At 29.2% G+C, this 16,689-nt stretch overlaps 1 protein-coding gene across 1 annotated transcript in view; it reads left to right on the forward strand.

Annotated features, from left to right (window-relative positions):
• The window catches only part of LOC145836091 (ryanodine receptor 2-like), a 67,329-nt gene that overhangs the window by 25,590 nt on the left and 25,050 nt on the right, over positions 1 to 16,689 (forward strand). Inside the window, exons 30-58 of the mRNA XM_082943892.1 lie at positions 904 to 1,044; positions 1,950 to 2,126; positions 2,416 to 2,599; positions 2,954 to 3,064; positions 3,394 to 3,598; positions 4,450 to 4,609; positions 5,189 to 5,308; positions 6,260 to 6,412; positions 6,783 to 6,938; positions 7,351 to 7,493; positions 7,885 to 8,048; positions 8,249 to 8,367; positions 8,696 to 8,834; positions 9,133 to 9,281; positions 9,476 to 9,563; positions 9,889 to 10,037; positions 10,391 to 10,503; positions 11,031 to 11,171; positions 11,566 to 11,669; positions 11,814 to 11,949; positions 12,337 to 12,502; positions 12,753 to 12,873; positions 13,224 to 13,332; positions 14,062 to 14,231; positions 14,494 to 14,534; positions 14,669 to 14,851; positions 15,225 to 15,315; positions 15,491 to 15,637; positions 15,943 to 16,134. Coding sequence (XP_082800018.1) covers positions 904 to 1,044; positions 1,950 to 2,126; positions 2,416 to 2,599; positions 2,954 to 3,064; positions 3,394 to 3,598; positions 4,450 to 4,609; positions 5,189 to 5,308; positions 6,260 to 6,412; positions 6,783 to 6,938; positions 7,351 to 7,493; positions 7,885 to 8,048; positions 8,249 to 8,367; positions 8,696 to 8,834; positions 9,133 to 9,281; positions 9,476 to 9,563; positions 9,889 to 10,037; positions 10,391 to 10,503; positions 11,031 to 11,171; positions 11,566 to 11,669; positions 11,814 to 11,949; positions 12,337 to 12,502; positions 12,753 to 12,873; positions 13,224 to 13,332; positions 14,062 to 14,231; positions 14,494 to 14,534; positions 14,669 to 14,851; positions 15,225 to 15,315; positions 15,491 to 15,637; positions 15,943 to 16,134 — 4,072 coding nt within the window. The remainder of the gene's footprint in view (positions 1 to 903; positions 1,045 to 1,949; positions 2,127 to 2,415; positions 2,600 to 2,953; positions 3,065 to 3,393; positions 3,599 to 4,449; positions 4,610 to 5,188; positions 5,309 to 6,259; positions 6,413 to 6,782; positions 6,939 to 7,350; positions 7,494 to 7,884; positions 8,049 to 8,248; positions 8,368 to 8,695; positions 8,835 to 9,132; positions 9,282 to 9,475; positions 9,564 to 9,888; positions 10,038 to 10,390; positions 10,504 to 11,030; positions 11,172 to 11,565; positions 11,670 to 11,813; positions 11,950 to 12,336; positions 12,503 to 12,752; positions 12,874 to 13,223; positions 13,333 to 14,061; positions 14,232 to 14,493; positions 14,535 to 14,668; positions 14,852 to 15,224; positions 15,316 to 15,490; positions 15,638 to 15,942; positions 16,135 to 16,689) is intronic.

Genomic DNA, 16,689 nt, shown 5'->3' on the forward strand with positions numbered 1-16,689 from the left:
TGCTATTTACTAAATATTAAGTACTCTAAAATATGCAAGAAACAATTACGTTACTTCCTTATTAAATTTAATAAAAAGGTTCCTAAATATACTCGGCCAATTAACTTGACCTTAGTAACTTAATGGTCAAGTTCGCTTTATCTTTAATTCAACAACCTTACTTTTATCTGTGAGCTAGCAAAACATTTTTATTTCTAAGATACAAGTTACAACATAAATCTAAATCGGTCATGTGAAATTATAGGATTATGTAATAATCTAAGTTTGATCTTCAGAAAATTTTTGAAACATTAAAATCTAAGTAATTTTTAACCTAAATCGATTTTTTAAACAAATTCTGTAATCTAATTTAGTCAGTTTTCAATCAAAACTTTTGTGCTAAACTTGTCTGTTTTTATTTTAAGTTAATTTATTTTTCTAACGATATCTATTTTATTATTTGTCTACATATACTTACTTAGTATTAAGTTGTTTTTTTAACATTGGCTTTAAGCTATTATTTTATTTAAAGTTTTTTCTATTTAAACTACTTTTATTGTTCTACTTCTTAGACGTTTTAATTTGCTAAGTTTAGTTTAAATATTTTCTAAGCTATTTGGTGGCTCAAAAAGTACAAGTCAACTTTTTTATAATAAAAACCTATGTTTATCTATTATTTGTTGAAAATAATATTATTTGTCATATAGTGTTTTTACTATATAAAGAAAACAGTATCTATCACTTAAAATACAAGCTTACAGAAAAAATTTCAAAACCACAAATAATAAAAACAGTTCATGAGCTACAATTTTTATTAAATTTCAGTGTAACTGTCTTAAAACTAAAACAAATAGAAACAATTAAAAGTCACAAAAACCTTGCTGTGCAAATTTAGAAACAAAAATAATCACAAAAAAATTACAGCGACGGGAAATCACCCAACTTTCAAATTTCGCTGAAGAACATCACGTCACGTGACTCAATACAGGTCGCTGATTGGATATTCTCCAGGCTGAACATGCCAATCACAATAAACTCCGTGGCGGCGAAAAACCGAAAACAATCGTGAGTTTTTGAAAAATATATATAAACTTGTTACACTTTTATTTGTTTAAAGTCTATATAATTCACAGTTTTAAACGTAAATGAACCTAAAACTGCATAAACTGTGCAAAAACTTTACTAAAATTCGAAATTTGCTTTTCAAAAGCTATTGAATAAATATTTTGAAGCATGTATATTCAATCACGTTCTAAATGCAAATGATCTTATTTTTAGCGACGGTAAACAAAAAGCATTTTTGTTTATACTTTGAAAATCAGTTAAATGTATTTTTCGTTTTTATATTTGTTTTTATTTTATTTTAATATTCACTTAGATTTCTTTGGTTCATTTACTTCCGAAAATATAAAAACTTCATTAACTTAAACGTTGTTCTTTTCATTTATTCTAAAATTGAACGTTTTTTTTTATTATTGTGTGAAACTAAAAATCAAATTTAAGCTATTAATGTTAATCATTCTATCTTAAACATAGTTCATGTACTTTTCAAATTAAAAAACAAAAGTTTGTAATTCAAAAATTTTTGAGCAAACTAGTTTTTGGTTTTAAAACTAAAAAGTTCTTTCACAACTTGTCTTGCAACAAATTAATTTTTATAAATTTTTAAATTTAAAAAATAAACAAATTGTTTACTTTAAATACTGACCTATTAAAAATTTTTATAATTGAGTTTTGAACCTTTTTACAATTAGCCCTATAACATTATTTTTTAACAACTCGTTTTAAATAGATCTACTTCCAGGTTGTTGTCCCCGTGTTAAGTAAAAAATTAATTTTATTTTTATTAAAATTAAGATATTAAATTTTTGATTTTTAAATTGAAAATGCATATTTAACAACTTGCCTTGCTATAATTTTTATTTTCTTCGATTTGAATTATTCTTCTACTTCCTATCTTTTTCTTCCAGGTTGTCTTCCTCTTGTTACAGCTTTAGCGTGCGTGTGTGCCCCCGGCAGGACCCCAACCACGTGTACGTGGGGTGGGTCACTTCCAACTTCAAGTGGGACGACTGCCACTTCCGGCTGGACGACGTTCCCATAACGACCGTAGCCGTGGGCGACGACAGCGGAAGGATATTTGAGAGGTTTGTTGATTACAATTTATGTGTTTTTTACTTTTTTTTTTTGTTTGTTTTATAGAACTTTATTAGCAAAAAAATTCACTGTCTTTACTTTTATTTCAATAAAAAGAAGCTTAAGAAATTAAACCATAAAAAAAGAATAAAAATTTTCATAGTATAAAAAGTAAAAAACAAATAACAAAGTTATAAAAACGTTGTTAGCGTAAATACAGTTTTAAGTTTATTAACAAAACTGCATGCACGTAATTTAATTCTTACAATAATGTTATCTACCTACTTTTTATATTTAAAGGGTGAAACGTTCAAACTGCTTCATGGTGGCTTTCGGTGACGTCATAGAGCACCTGAACACGTCATCGTCGAATGACGTCATCAGCGACAAGAAGGCCAATGATTGGGTGACGTTCACGATGGACACTCTGAACGGTCAGGTGACGTTGAATTCCAACGGCAACATGTTCCAGACTTCGTGTCAGGTATGTGTGAAAGGACTAAATACAAGTTTTGAACCGCTTTTAGATCAGATTACAAGTTGAACTGATTTTTTTACTCTAATTAGTATTTTGTGTACAAAAAATTCTGTCTCGCAAAAAAGAGAACATGTTCTGCTCGTCTGGTCCACGAACAGTATCTTTTAAAGTATTAGTACATTTAAATAAAAATAGGTGTGAAACCATACTAGTGCTATACGTTACTTTGAAATTAATATGCTAGTTTAAATAACTCATTTTAGAACTTTTCATGATGTTTTTTGTTTTAACCTTTGTGCAAGCAAAAATTATTCTAGCAGCATTGTTGTTTGAACTTAACTACTTAATAATACAATACAGGCGCTGGGTTGCACGGGGTCAACATCCGGGGTCTCGACGAGGTTGTACCCGGCAGTATTCGCACTTCCAACGTCGAGTAAGGTGTTCGAGTACCAGGCTGGCGTGGCGCAGGTAACTTAACTGTGTGTAGTGGGCACAGCCATGTTTGTATATCATTTAAATTTGTTTTATTCAATATATAAAGAATTGCTTTGATGTTTACTGTTAAACGATATTTTATTTAACTAGCCATATTAAACCAGCGAAAATACAGAAATAACAAACAACTAAACCGTTAATGTGTACTTTTTTACATGTAATTATTTCTTATCAACTTACAACCTGTCTAGAACCCTTGCTAAAATTCTAAGAATTACTGTTTACACCAAGCACATTGTGACGTAACATTATGACGTAACGTTGTAACGTAACATTATATCAAGCACATTATGACGTAACAGCAAACGATGAAGAAGACGCACCCGCAGCTGGTCTCCCAGCAGTCCGACCAGGTCTCGACCCCGCTGATGGTCGTGCAGACCCTGTGCCCGGTCATGTGGTCCAGGATGCGGGACAGGGCCGGACCCACGGCGACCAGGAGGGACTTCAGTAGGGCGGGAGGATGGGTGGCGGAGCTCACTCCGGGGCAGGACTCTGATCAGGCAGGTGAGAAAAAAAAATTACTAGTATGAATAAGTTGTAATTTATTTTAAAGTTGGTATACAGTGCTCAACACTTTAAAAAAAGATAGTAAAGTATATATTTGATATTAGACTTTATAAAATATTTGGTAAAAAATAATATTAAAGACTTGTGTATTATAGTTTTATTGTACTTAACTAATTCTAATAAAACAATTACTTTATTCAAAACAATTTGTTCACTAAATATTGGCTTAAAAACTTTTTATTACCTGAAAAACTTATGTAGTGTTTTTAAGTAGAGTTTACTTAAAAGTTAAATTTAAAGATAATACTACAGAGTCAAATAAGATAGTAAGTATTAATTCAAGAAATCTAATTGAATGTTTTGAATAAGTTCATCATGACAAAATAACTATAGTTAAAGTATAGGTAGAATAAATATTAGTTTTTAAACTTTATATAAACTCAATAATTTAATTTCTAAAACTCAAGATTGTTTAAGTAGATCTTGCTTGAAAATTAAAAAATAATAATACTAAAGAGTCAGATAAGATAATAAATATTGATTCAAGAAAACTAATTGAACATTTGAATAAGTTCATCATAATAGAATAACTACAATTAAAAAACATTAGTTTCAAAACTTTTTATAAACTGATTAACTTAAGTTCTATAAATATCAAAGTTCACTATTAGTGTATCTACACCAAGTTAAGAAAAAAAATTGACATCTTATCTCAAACAAAAAAGTAGTTTTTAGTTATACAGTAGTCAACTAATTAAAACAAGTTTATCATGTTGAAAAAAAAACAATTTTTAAGATTTTGTTCATAAAATGTCATTTTAACAACTTTAGAAAAATGATCTTTTCAGACAACGAGGTAGTGATCCACATACCTGAGGACAACTTCTGCCTGGACATGAAGGAGTTGTCGGAGTTTCCGGACCTGATGGAGTTCCACCTCCAGACCCTCCAGCTTTACTCGTCAATGTGCGCGTTGGGTAATCACGCAGTCGCCCATAAACTGTGCAGGTAATAAAATATTACAATTAAAATCGGAAAACTGTTGTTTTATTATGGCTTATTAGAAAAATGTGCTTAGAATTGTGAAGGTAGTACATACTGCTGTTTATTTTAGTAAAAAATACTGCAATCTACGTAATAGTCTATTGAACAGTTTTGTACAGTTATTTTCTAACAAATCTAATGGTTTTTATTGTTAGCTAATTTATATTAATTAATTAAATTTGGTATCAAATCAAGTCATTTATTTCCATGTCATGAAATACTAATTATAAGATGAGTATACATTCAAAAACAGAATCTTATTTTTTTTGGATAAAGAATTTGCCACTTTATCTAATATTTCTTTATTATGTTTATTTTGAGTATTTAACAGTATATCAAGCGTCGATTAAAAAGCATTTTTTAAACATTAAATAGCATTTATTTGATTACTAGATAGAATGTTAAAAATTATAATGTGGTCAAATTATATTTTAAAACATTAGGTACATTACCATCGGCAGATAATCTATTTATTAAAGTAAATGAAGTTTTTCAAGATTATTATACAGAATATGTTATATTGTTATTATTATTGACAAACAGGCACATAAACCACCGGCAAATAATCCACATTTTGAAAGACATGAGACTAGTGGGAAAATTGAGGTCTTCATTCACGGATCTGCTCATTGAGATGCACCTTGCCTCACATTCAAGAGCACTGTTAGTTTTTGTTGATGAAGGTCTAAATAAAAAAATTAATTACAAACATTTATTAATGTTTTTATTGATAACGACAAAAGTGATAAGATGTGATTAGTGAAACCTACATTATGCATAAACTATAACTAAACAAAAGCACTAAATAAAAACGTTTATAAATACAAAAGACACTATTTTTCTCGAAAATACTTACACTTTTGAGTACTCAATATGCTTTTGCACGATTACATTATTATAAAAACTCTAGTGGCAACAACTATGACCTACTCATATCAAAACTAAATTATTACCTAACTTTTAACTAGCAGTCTTATAAAATACTAAACTGCAAAAATAAGTTTTACTAATAAATAGTTTTTCTTAGTTTTACCTTAATGTTCAAAAAAGAAACTGCTTTAGGTAAAAAAGAAAAATAGTATCGTGTTTATTTGGTTAGTTGAAAAACTAAGCATACTTGTTTAATGTAAATCATTTAGATTTTTGCTTAAAACAAATGTATTTTAGCAGCTGAATCATATGCTTAGTACGTTTTGTAATCAATAAAGTTGTAAGAGAAAATAAATTTTATACTGTAGTAAAAAAGTTGTACCTTTAAATAGACATTACACATGCATATTTATCATTTAATGATTCAATATTTGTTGTTTGTATAGGTATAATTAGTTGCGTCTGTTCATTTACATAGTTTTTGCCACTAGACTGTGTGAAATTAAGTGTTGTAAAAATATATGCACTTGTAAAGTTTTACGTGGCTGCTTTTTTCGTTCTACTTTTCAAGGAGCTTTAGATTGTGTTTTATTTTTCAGTAAGACTTAATAAAAACTTCAAAATACACTCAATTTACTTTAACGAGAATTTACTCTTATTACAATAACTTAAAAAAAAAACTTTACTTGTACACCTTAAAGCTTAAATACTGCTAACAATTTACATTAAATATTTATTGTTCAGCAAAAGTATAGACGAGACGTACGTGTTTCCCTACAACGAGAAGACGAAATCAGTGAAGTTATTTCAGGATACCAACCAGAGAGTGTCGTATCTCCCGGGGGTGAGGGCTTGTTCCAGCTTGAAACCCAGAATGCGATGGTCGCCTGTAACTAAGTTTGTTGAAATATTGATAAAAGTTACGATTATATTCAAAGTTTATGAAATAAGTAGTTAAAATTAAATAAAATAACTCTTAGTTTTTTTTAGAAAAAACTTAAATCTCCTCTGCGAATAATTTTTGACAAAACATTCAAACTCAAACTTAAAAAAATATTTTTACTTATTTAATTTTTGTTGAAAACTTCTAGAAAACTTTTTAACACACTTTTGAAATAGTTTTAATATCAATATAAAACTGTGTAGTTTAAGTAGATTAAATATTAACACTTTTATAAATAAAATAAAACTGTATTGTTCAGGTAAGTTAGTTTGCCTTTTAGTCGAACAATATATATTATTTTACCTGACAATAAAACTTTCCCAGCAACAACGTTGCGATCGACCCGGTCCACTTGCACGTTCCGGAATTCCCCATTTCCAAACTGAGGAAACTGGTCGTTTTCCAGATGGAGGACGCGGTGATTTCCCTAAACAGAGGGTACGTCGACGCAAACCCCTTCATGCAGCTCTACGTTCTTGTGTTAGTATAGTTTATTAATTTAAAATTATTAAAATTTAAAATATGTTATATCAACTTAATAATTAAACTTTTAAGCTGGATGACCATTTTTTTTATCTTATTTATTTTGGTTGGTTGTTATATGACAAATTATGAACCATTAATTTCAAATACTATTTTACCGAAAGCCTTTATTAGCTTTGTACGTGTTTTTGTTTTATTTTTTCTAATTATCGAGTGTTTTGCAAAAGTTTTTTATTTTACTTCTTTATAAAAAATTTTAATCAGTTATTTTAGGTATGTTACATTTACAGTATTCGTTTTTGATTTTTATCAATAAATATTAACGGGTTGTTATGTTGCTCTTGGTGAACTGTTGTTCAACAGGGGAATGGAAACTATTTTAAACTAAAAGTTACCATTTCTTTTACAGTCCAGCTTTAAGACTGGCAACAAACCTGCTTCGCATGGGGTTGTTTGAAGAAGAGGAAACTTTCAGGATCTTGCTTCTTTTGGACACTGATTATTTCAAAACTAGAATAAGCGGAACTCTGACGACTGTGAAGAACTTTGAAAGTAGGAACTTATAGGCTACTTGTTAATTATAATAATATATATACAGAGATGTTAAGTTACATACCTTACATACTGTATATTGATGTTAAAAATATATATGACTTAGAAAACATATTTGTAAAGAAAAAAATTAAGCCTAAACAGCTGTGTAACAACAAGTCTATATATGTTCAAAAAAATTATTTGATAAGTGTTTAAAAACGATGAGTTTTAATTGTTTTATTAGTATACAAAAAGACTCTTTTTAAGCATACGCCTGTCTGAAAAGAATTTATTTTGTTTAATATTTGTTTTAACCTAAAACTACTTTGATACTTTAAACAGCATAAGTTATGGTAAAAAAGTGAAAAAATACAACACTCTAATTATAAATAATATCAAACATTAACAGTTCACTTGAAAGCATTGGGTTTGGGGCTGTTGCACATGCAATTAGAGGAGGCTGTTAAGTTAGAAACCTGCAAACTCCTCCATTTATTTGTGGATCTGATCTTGCAACATAGAGTAGAAGCTACCATCGCGTTCACATCACAATTCTGCGATTTTGTGCAAAAAGTTTGTTTGAAAACTAAGTATAACACTTTTTTGTTTGTTATCGCCCTTTTTTTCCATAAAAAATTTAAAAGTAGCTTTAGCAAAAAATAATAATTAACTCCGTTGTTACTTTATAGATTTAAGAAACAATTTTAAATATTAAAAAAATTAAAAAATAATAACAAGTTCACGTGATTTTATTTACACTTTTATCTTTGTAGAACCAGCGAAACAGGTACCGTGGGGTGATGGACGCCCTCGACATGTCAGCAGCCGTCACCGCTAAAGTCACTAAAGAGTTCAGATCGCCCAGCCAGGAACAAATGAAAATGCTACTCGGGTTTTTTTTTTTAATTTTTTGTTTACTGCTTTTTGTAAGTGAATCTATTTATTACATAATTTAAGTTGAAGAAAAAATGGTTATAAGATTAATTGATAACAAAAATTTTTTTTTTACATAAATTTGAAAAAATAAGTTTTTATCTGAGTAAATAAGACAAGAAATGTATTTTAGAGTCTAGTTTTATTTTTTAAATTTCAAGTACAAAATGTTGTTTTATGTTTTTGATGAAATGAAACATTAACTTTAACTTTTTTTAGTGGCTTTATTATTTTTTTTCGTTGCTTTAATTCCTATTTTGACACATATTAATCAAAAAACTAAATAGGTTTAAGATGGAATCAGATGAGGAGTGCTGTCCGCTTCCTCAAGATCTTCGCGAGATCATGTGGAACTTTCATCTTGATTTATTGTTTGATTGCTCCGTCCAGTTAAAAAACACCGATGAAAGTGATGAAAACAATAATGTGAGTTTTTCAGTTGATTATTGTTTATTTCTAATTTGCTTTTTTTAGTGGAGTTTTAAATACTAAAATCACTTAACGGAAATGATAGTGGGGCTGTAAATAGATAGTTAATTGGTTACTTGCGAATCTTAATAAAAGTATATAGTAAATTTTTGTTACAGTTAAAAAATATTTGGTTTTTTAAATAGCTTTGTTAAAAAAATTTTAACTTTTTGATTAATATATCCATAGTTACTTGTAAGACAATATTTTTTAAATTCATCAAGCCTTGATTTAATTTTTAACAAACTCAAATCAGGTGACGTCATACAAGAAGCTGGCTTCTTACGTCACCTCCCTGATCAAGCGCAAGAAAACCCCCGTAACAGAAACTAGTCAGGACAGGATAAAGAACCCCCAGGTTAACGTGAACAACATAAGTGAGCTGGTATCCGATGCCATGATCAGGTGGGTATAATGTATAAAAAAAAATTATTTATTAAATAAATAATTTAAAAAAAAAAGTAATATATAACAGTTTATTTATTTGTAATGTTACCATTTATAATGTATAACAATATAATTACTTAGAATAACTAACATATTGAGGTAAGAAGTTTAATTTATAAAAAGTTTATTATTATATTACATGTTATGATCAGGTGGACATCTGAGGGCGAAATTGAAAACTCGGAGCTGATCAGGCAGATATTTCATCTGCTGCATAGACAGTACAATAGCGTCGAAGAAGTTAGTTTGATTTTTTTTTATAAAGTTGTAACTGATATTGATAAAAAAACTAAAAAAATGTGTTTTGCTATATTTAAACCAACTATCATGTAATGAAAAAGATATTTAAAAATACAACTTATGTATAGTTTTATGCGAACAACTACCTATGGAAAGCGTTTGATTGTCTAAAAAAAGCTTATATTTTTGATTAAATGTTTAAAAATACTTAACGACTAATATTCAAATTTCCAGCTGCACAGTAAGCTTACAAAGTATGTTTTCTGTGCAAACTCAAATTTATAAATAACAATTAATGACACTAGTTATATAAACGCTTTTCCAGCTCCACTGTAAGCTTACGAAGAGCTACTGTGTGTCTTCGGTCTCCGAGGATGACACGATGCAGTTGTTAGAAGCACTGACTGCTGTGCACTCCATGTTGAGTGTGAAGCTGGGGAGTAGTGAGGAAAGCATCATCACTACGCAACTCAAGTTTGTTGATTTTTGTAGTTAACTTATCAGAAATATAAAACTTAATATTTCACTTTATTCAACATCATCACTATAAAATTATAACTAGTTTTGAAAATTTCTTAACACAAAAACTACACTTTTTAAAGTGAAAATGGGTAAAGCTAGCTTAAAAAACGAAAACGAAGATTAGCTTGTGAACATTTTGAAAAAGTTGCGTAATTTTATAAAATTTAAACCCATCTTATCCAAAAACAACAACAATTTTTTAGGCAACAATTTGAACTCAAATTTCTTCTATTAACACCATAATCTTATAAGGATGCCTAAGTTTAAAAAATACTTCTTTATACAAAAACTTTATATTTTTCCAGCAACATATTGAACCTGAAAGTGTTCTACCAACACCCCAACTTGATGAGGATGCTTGGTATCCACGAAACAGTCATGCAGATCATGGTGAACGCTCTGGAAGGCGAGGATGAAGGTACGAATAATAATAAAAACTGCTTCAATTAGTTTTATATATAACTACAGCAGTGAAACTGTAATAAAAAACATCAACTTTTTTAAACTGAAACTAAAAAACGCATGTGATTAGACTTGAAAGCGAAAAGTTTAATAAAATCCTACTATGACGAATTAATGGTAATAAGATGAGAAGGTTAGCTATTAATTTTATCATTTCAAAAAATAATTTCAACTATTTAAAAACTAATGATTTCTGTTAAACTTTATTATTGATACTTTTAAAACTGAGCAAACTTCAATCAAAACCTACTTAACTCCTATCAATTTTAAACTTTTTGTACGGTTTAAATGTCTTGAAAGTTATATTATATCGTAACACTGTTATTGCTTATTTCTAAGTATATTCTAATAATCACTAATATCAGTTAGTTTTAAACCTAACAATCTGTAAATCTTGTGTTAAACCTTTCCGTTTGTTATAATCAGTGTACTTAAACTATAACACACATTAAATACTTTTATTATTTTATAACATTGTCACAGATCAATCTTCAACACAGTTTCCGCGCATAGTAACCGGGTGCTGCAGGTTTCTCTGCTATTTTTGCAGGATTTCCCACCTGAATCAGGTGGCCATGTTCGAACACATCGAGTTCTTCCTCGAACACGGAAACGTTGGACTTGGTAAGTTGATAATGTATTAAATACTGCGTAAAGTTTGATTAAATATAAATCTGACTTTGCTTTTTGGATTTTTGAGTTTAGACTTGGTAAGATTTTGTTAGTTTACTACTTAAAGATTATTTGTACTGTATAGTTTATTCAATTGATAAGTCGTAGTTAAAGTAATGTGATTTAAATAGAATTGTACTGTGCTAAGTTTTAAATCAGTATAACTTAATTTTATATTACTTCAAATTGCTACTTCAACTAAGCAACAAGGTAATAAACTCTAGCAATAAAATTTAAACAACAAACTATATTTTTGGGCGTAAACATTCAGACTAAAAACTGAAACTTAGTTAAGAATACTTTTTTTTTTCATTATTTTAATCATAACATTAATATAACTAAACAGCTTGCCCATCAATGCGTGGGCTGACACCGCTTGATGTAGCTGCTGCTTCATTACTGGAAAATAATGAGTTGGTACTTTCCCTAAAGGAAGCAGACATCGAAAAAGTTCGTTTTAAACAGTTGTTTTAATTATTTTATAAAACTTTTAGTTTTGTCTCAGTATAACCAAAAAAAAAAAAAACTAAAAAAACATAACGAATATAAGTATATATTACAAATTGTTGTTTCATCGTATTTTTCTTAAAACAGCTAGTAGAGAAGCTGTCAGTTTGTGGGCTTGAAAGCTGCCCTGTCCTGCTGGAAAAGGGTTACTCAGACATCGGATGGAATCCACTAGAAGGAGAAAGATACCTAGACTTTCTGAAAAATACTGTTTTTGTAAACGGTTTGTTGAAATTTATGTAAATGCATACTAATTATAACATTACTTTCAAACGACTAAACTTTTTTTTGAGTTTTAAAATATAAATGTTTGAAAGTTCTGATACAATGCTTGTTATTAGAGTTTAGATATTTTACTATCATTGTTCAAAAATGTTTAAATGATTAGGATAACAGCTAGTAAGTTTATTGTTAAAAACGGTCCAACACAATAATAATACAACAATATTTCTAATACATAACAAAAAAGTTTTGGAAGTTTTAAAACTAAAAATCATTAGTACGTACAAGTGCTTACAAGAAATAAGACATCAACAGAGAAACGTTTAAACTTCAAATGTATAAAGTGTTCTAAACTTACAAAACTTTTAATAAAAATTTAATTCAACAGAGGAGTGTGTGGAGGAGAATGCGAGTATTGTGTTGAGACAGCTGATCAGGAGACCAGAGAGTTTGGGCCCAGGTTTGAAAGGGGAGGGTAGTCAAGGGTTACTGGCTGTCATCAACGAGGCCCTGGATATTTCAGATGACCCCATAAAAGACATGGGAGAAAATTTGTGAGTTTAAGATTTGAACTTTTATTTTCATGTTAACTTATGTGTTGCATTTATTTTTAGTATCATTTTATTAATACTTATTAAACCTTTAAGTTGCAGTGTTTTTTCTTTAATTTAAAAATTATGTAGTAAAATTGGCTAAAATTACAAAACTTTATATGTTAAGTCTAACAACTGAATAAACATTTACTAATCGGTATCTGATATAACTATGGTATTTTTCCAAGTATAAACTTAAACAAAACTTCAGTGATCAGTTCAGTGATGACGACGAGGACCTGGTGCACATCGGATTTTCAGTTTTTTCCTTTTACTCTGCACTGATTGGCTTGTTGGGAAAATGCGCTCCCGAGCAGAGCCAAATAGAACAAGTAAGCTTTTTTTTTTTTGAAAAATTAAAATTTTTCTATTGTTCTTTCTTTAAATAATTTGCACACTTTGTTCGCTTTTATGCGTAAAACTGAGCACTGTGTTGAAACAGTATTTACTTTAAATATTTGTTCAACATTTTAATTTTTAGCATGTTCAAAAACATAATGAACAGTACCTTAAATTTTATTTCTATTAGGGAAAAAAGGAGTCAAATAATACAAGCTAGTATGTTTTAATTTATAAGTAAAACTTACTTTTCAGTTCTTTGAAGAGAAATTGAACAAGTTCTTTTAAATTCTTAGAATTAAAAAAAAAAGTGAAAAGTAATTTTAAATGGTATTTCTAATAGGGGAAAAGTGAACCATTGAGGATAAGAAGCATTCTCAGAAGTCTCGTCTCTTACGAAGATTTGATCGGCGTAATGGCACTATCGTTCAAGTCTCCTAAAATTAATCCTGGTACTTATTTTAAATTTTAAAATTGAAACTTTGATAAATTTTTTACAATACTTTTGGATTGTTTACCTTAAGTTTTTGCTAAACTAGTTATTAATTACATAGTAAACGTTATTTAGAACTGATGATTATTTTACACTATGTAAGTAAAACTTCGAACTTTAAAAGCTTACAAGTAGCTTTGCCAACTAAAACTATATAAAAAAAACTCAAAAACAAACGATAGGCACTTTACAACGTATACATATAATTAGCAATTTAGCTGTTCCATATTTTCATTGCCTTCTCAAGCAAGCATTTCACAACACATCATTTTATTAAATTAAGACAAAATCAAAGCTTAAAAGTTATCTAAGAACTTGAAGCGCGTATCTAAGTTAAAGGTTAAGTGCTAAATTACTCACACATTTCTAACATAAAATTATAGTAACGTTAAATTAATTTTAATTAAGTTGTATATCTTGACTAAATAAGTTTAGTTTATTAAAAGAACCACTAAACTTTGACTTAAAAAAGTTAAATAGTATTTAAGCCATCTATAATATTATTCTATGTTTAAAAAAATCGTAAAAAGTCCGATGAAACGCCAGACTATAAAATGTTTCTAGTAATAAAATATTAAACTTGATATGAGAGTATTTCTCAAAAATAAAAATTTTTATTTAAATGCAAAAATAAAAATATAAAATAAAGTTTAAATAAAACAACATGTTAATGTATATCAATGATCAGACGGAACACCGGAAGAGCTTGATCTCGCCGCCTGCTTCAACCCTGATCACAAATCTTCCATGCTGTTGTTCCTGGAGAGAGTGTACGGATTCGAAACAAACGAGAGTCTTCTTCAGTTGCTGACCAAGTCCCTGTTACCTGACATGAAAGTCGTCGTTCAACTCGATACTGTTCGTAGTTATTGTTTTATTATTGTTTTTCAATTTCTCAAGTATCAAGTTGAAAACAAAAACTTTGTTGCATTTAAAGTTATTATACAAACAATAAATTATAAAGAATCAATAAACAAGAAAAAATAAATTAAATGTACATTTTCAACTCATAAACTGTATTTATAAACAGTCGGGTTTCAGTCTTATCACTTATCATAGAATTCTAACTTAAGTACTTAAATTATTTTTATTTTGCTTTTATTAATATGTCATTTTACAGCCGGATTTCAGCACAACGGACGTGGCACTGGCTATGAACAGGTACAATTAGTTTATTGTAAACAAAAACTATTTTAAAATAACATTTTCTTTCATTTCTAGATTTTTTATTTAGATAGTAGCAATTATTTAATTTAAACACAAAAAACAAAACAAAAGTCTTCTCCGACTTCCAGGTACATGTACCACTCAGTGTTTCCCTTCATAATCAGGCACGTGGAGCTGCTGTCAAACGCCCAGCACAACAACAGGCAGTTGGTGGACGGCCTGGTCCAGACCATGTTCAAAATGTCCAGGGCGAGGGCGCTGACCAAGGCCCAGCTGGAAATGACCAGCGACTGTTTGATCGCCGTTTGCAGGTTTTGGTTTTAGATGGTTAATTAACAAAAGCTTACAAGTTTCTTATAAATGATAAGTTTTAATCAGACAAAAAATTATATAAAAATGACAAAAAAGATTGAATCGTTTATAATGTTTAATTTTTACTCAAAAACTCAGTTGTTGTTGCTGAAATTTAACTAACCTAAACATTTTTAAGTATATACTAAAACTAACTAGTTTACCTGGTTTAAGAATATTTTGGTTTGAAAACTACTTAAACTTTATTTAACTCTTGTTCTTAACGCCTATTTTCTTGAAAGCAAAGTAAGTTATAAACTTAACAATACTCAACAAACACCTGAAAGCGATTGTTTTTCTTTAAAAATAAAAAATACATACTTTTGATTCCAGTGTACTGAAACCTGCATACCTGATAAACTTGTTGAGAGAACTGACTGGAGAAGTTATGCATTTACCCGACGAAAGCTTCATTCCTTTGAAGGTTAATTTTCGTAAAAACTGATGCTTTAAATTTCAATCAAAATAACTTTTAGTAGATTGAAAATATAGTTTAAACCCTACAAGCTAGATTAATTCTAATCTGTTACATCAAAAAATCTAAGCCTAAACTTAAATGATAATCACAAAACAATATTTTAGCTAAAAACACTTTCTAGGTACTGACGCATCATTTCAATAGGTGTTGGAAATATTATTATTTTTACAAAAACTCTACGGTGCACGATCTTGAGACTTCTACTTTGGATGAGAAAAGATTGAGCTTGACTTTGTTCTGGACAATATTCGACTCTGCTGCTCGAAAAGTTGGTTGTACACTAAAGCATTAGTTTTAAAATTTTGGAACTTTTATTTTTGTTAGTATCTTAAAGTTGTGTAAACTGTTAAAAATTACACTTAGTAGTAGAACTTAAGTACTCGTAAGTTTTGTTTGATAATTGGTGTTGTAGAAAAAATATTTGTTAAGCTTTATATCTCTCGAGTAAGTAAAACAGGTGTTAATAATTTACTTTTTTGCAAACTATTTTAAACTTGAATGTTTTATAAACACCCCAAAGGTAGTTTTAGTTTTTAGAAAAAAAGCTAATAAAAAAAACAAATAACCATACAGGAATACAACGCGTCTTTCTTCGACCAAGTCCTCCAGTGCCTGATCACGATCGCCAACGCTCTTCCTCCGGACCTGATCTGCATCACGTCCAGCATGGAGCAAATCAACACCAAGGAGTTGGATTCGAGGTCGGCCGCTGACAGAAGGTTCTCGAACATGATCCTCGACAGGGTGGCCGACTCCGTTCAGAGGGTAAGTGGAAACAGTTTGTTAAAATTATTTATATAAAAATATTAAATAAAAAAATTACAATTTTTCTCGAATATGACCCTAGACAGAATTGCAGACTTTGTTCAGAGGGTAAGTGGAAGCAGTCTGTTAAAATTACTTATATAAAAAGATTTGAATAAAAAAAATATATTTTTTCTCAAGCATGATCCTTGACAGAGTTGCAGACTCCGTTCAGATGTTTTGAAATTTATGTATTGAAATCATTTGTTAACAGAAATTAAATTATAAAAAAATGTTGGTTTTTAGTTTTTTACTGACAGTTATATATAAGAATTGACCTCAGTTGGATTAACAAAGTTGTCTGCTTGTGTGTTTTTTAATTATGCCAACTATTTGATGTGGTTCAATAAACATGTAAAACTTTTTCACTATTAGTAATTAAATCAGCCTTGTTTCTAGTACTAATTTTAAACGTTTTTGTTTACTTTAGAAGAAGAAACGTCATGTATATAAAACTCAGTATAATTATCTAATTACTTGAAAAAAAGTTAAAATTTTGTTTTTAACAGCTTTGTA

The sequence above is a fragment of the Thalia democratica genome, chromosome 5 (assembly GCF_965202585.1).
Source record: "Thalia democratica chromosome 5, ktThaDemo2.hap1.1, whole genome shotgun sequence".
Lineage (NCBI taxonomy): Eukaryota > Metazoa > Chordata > Thaliacea > Salpida > Salpidae > Thalia > Thalia democratica.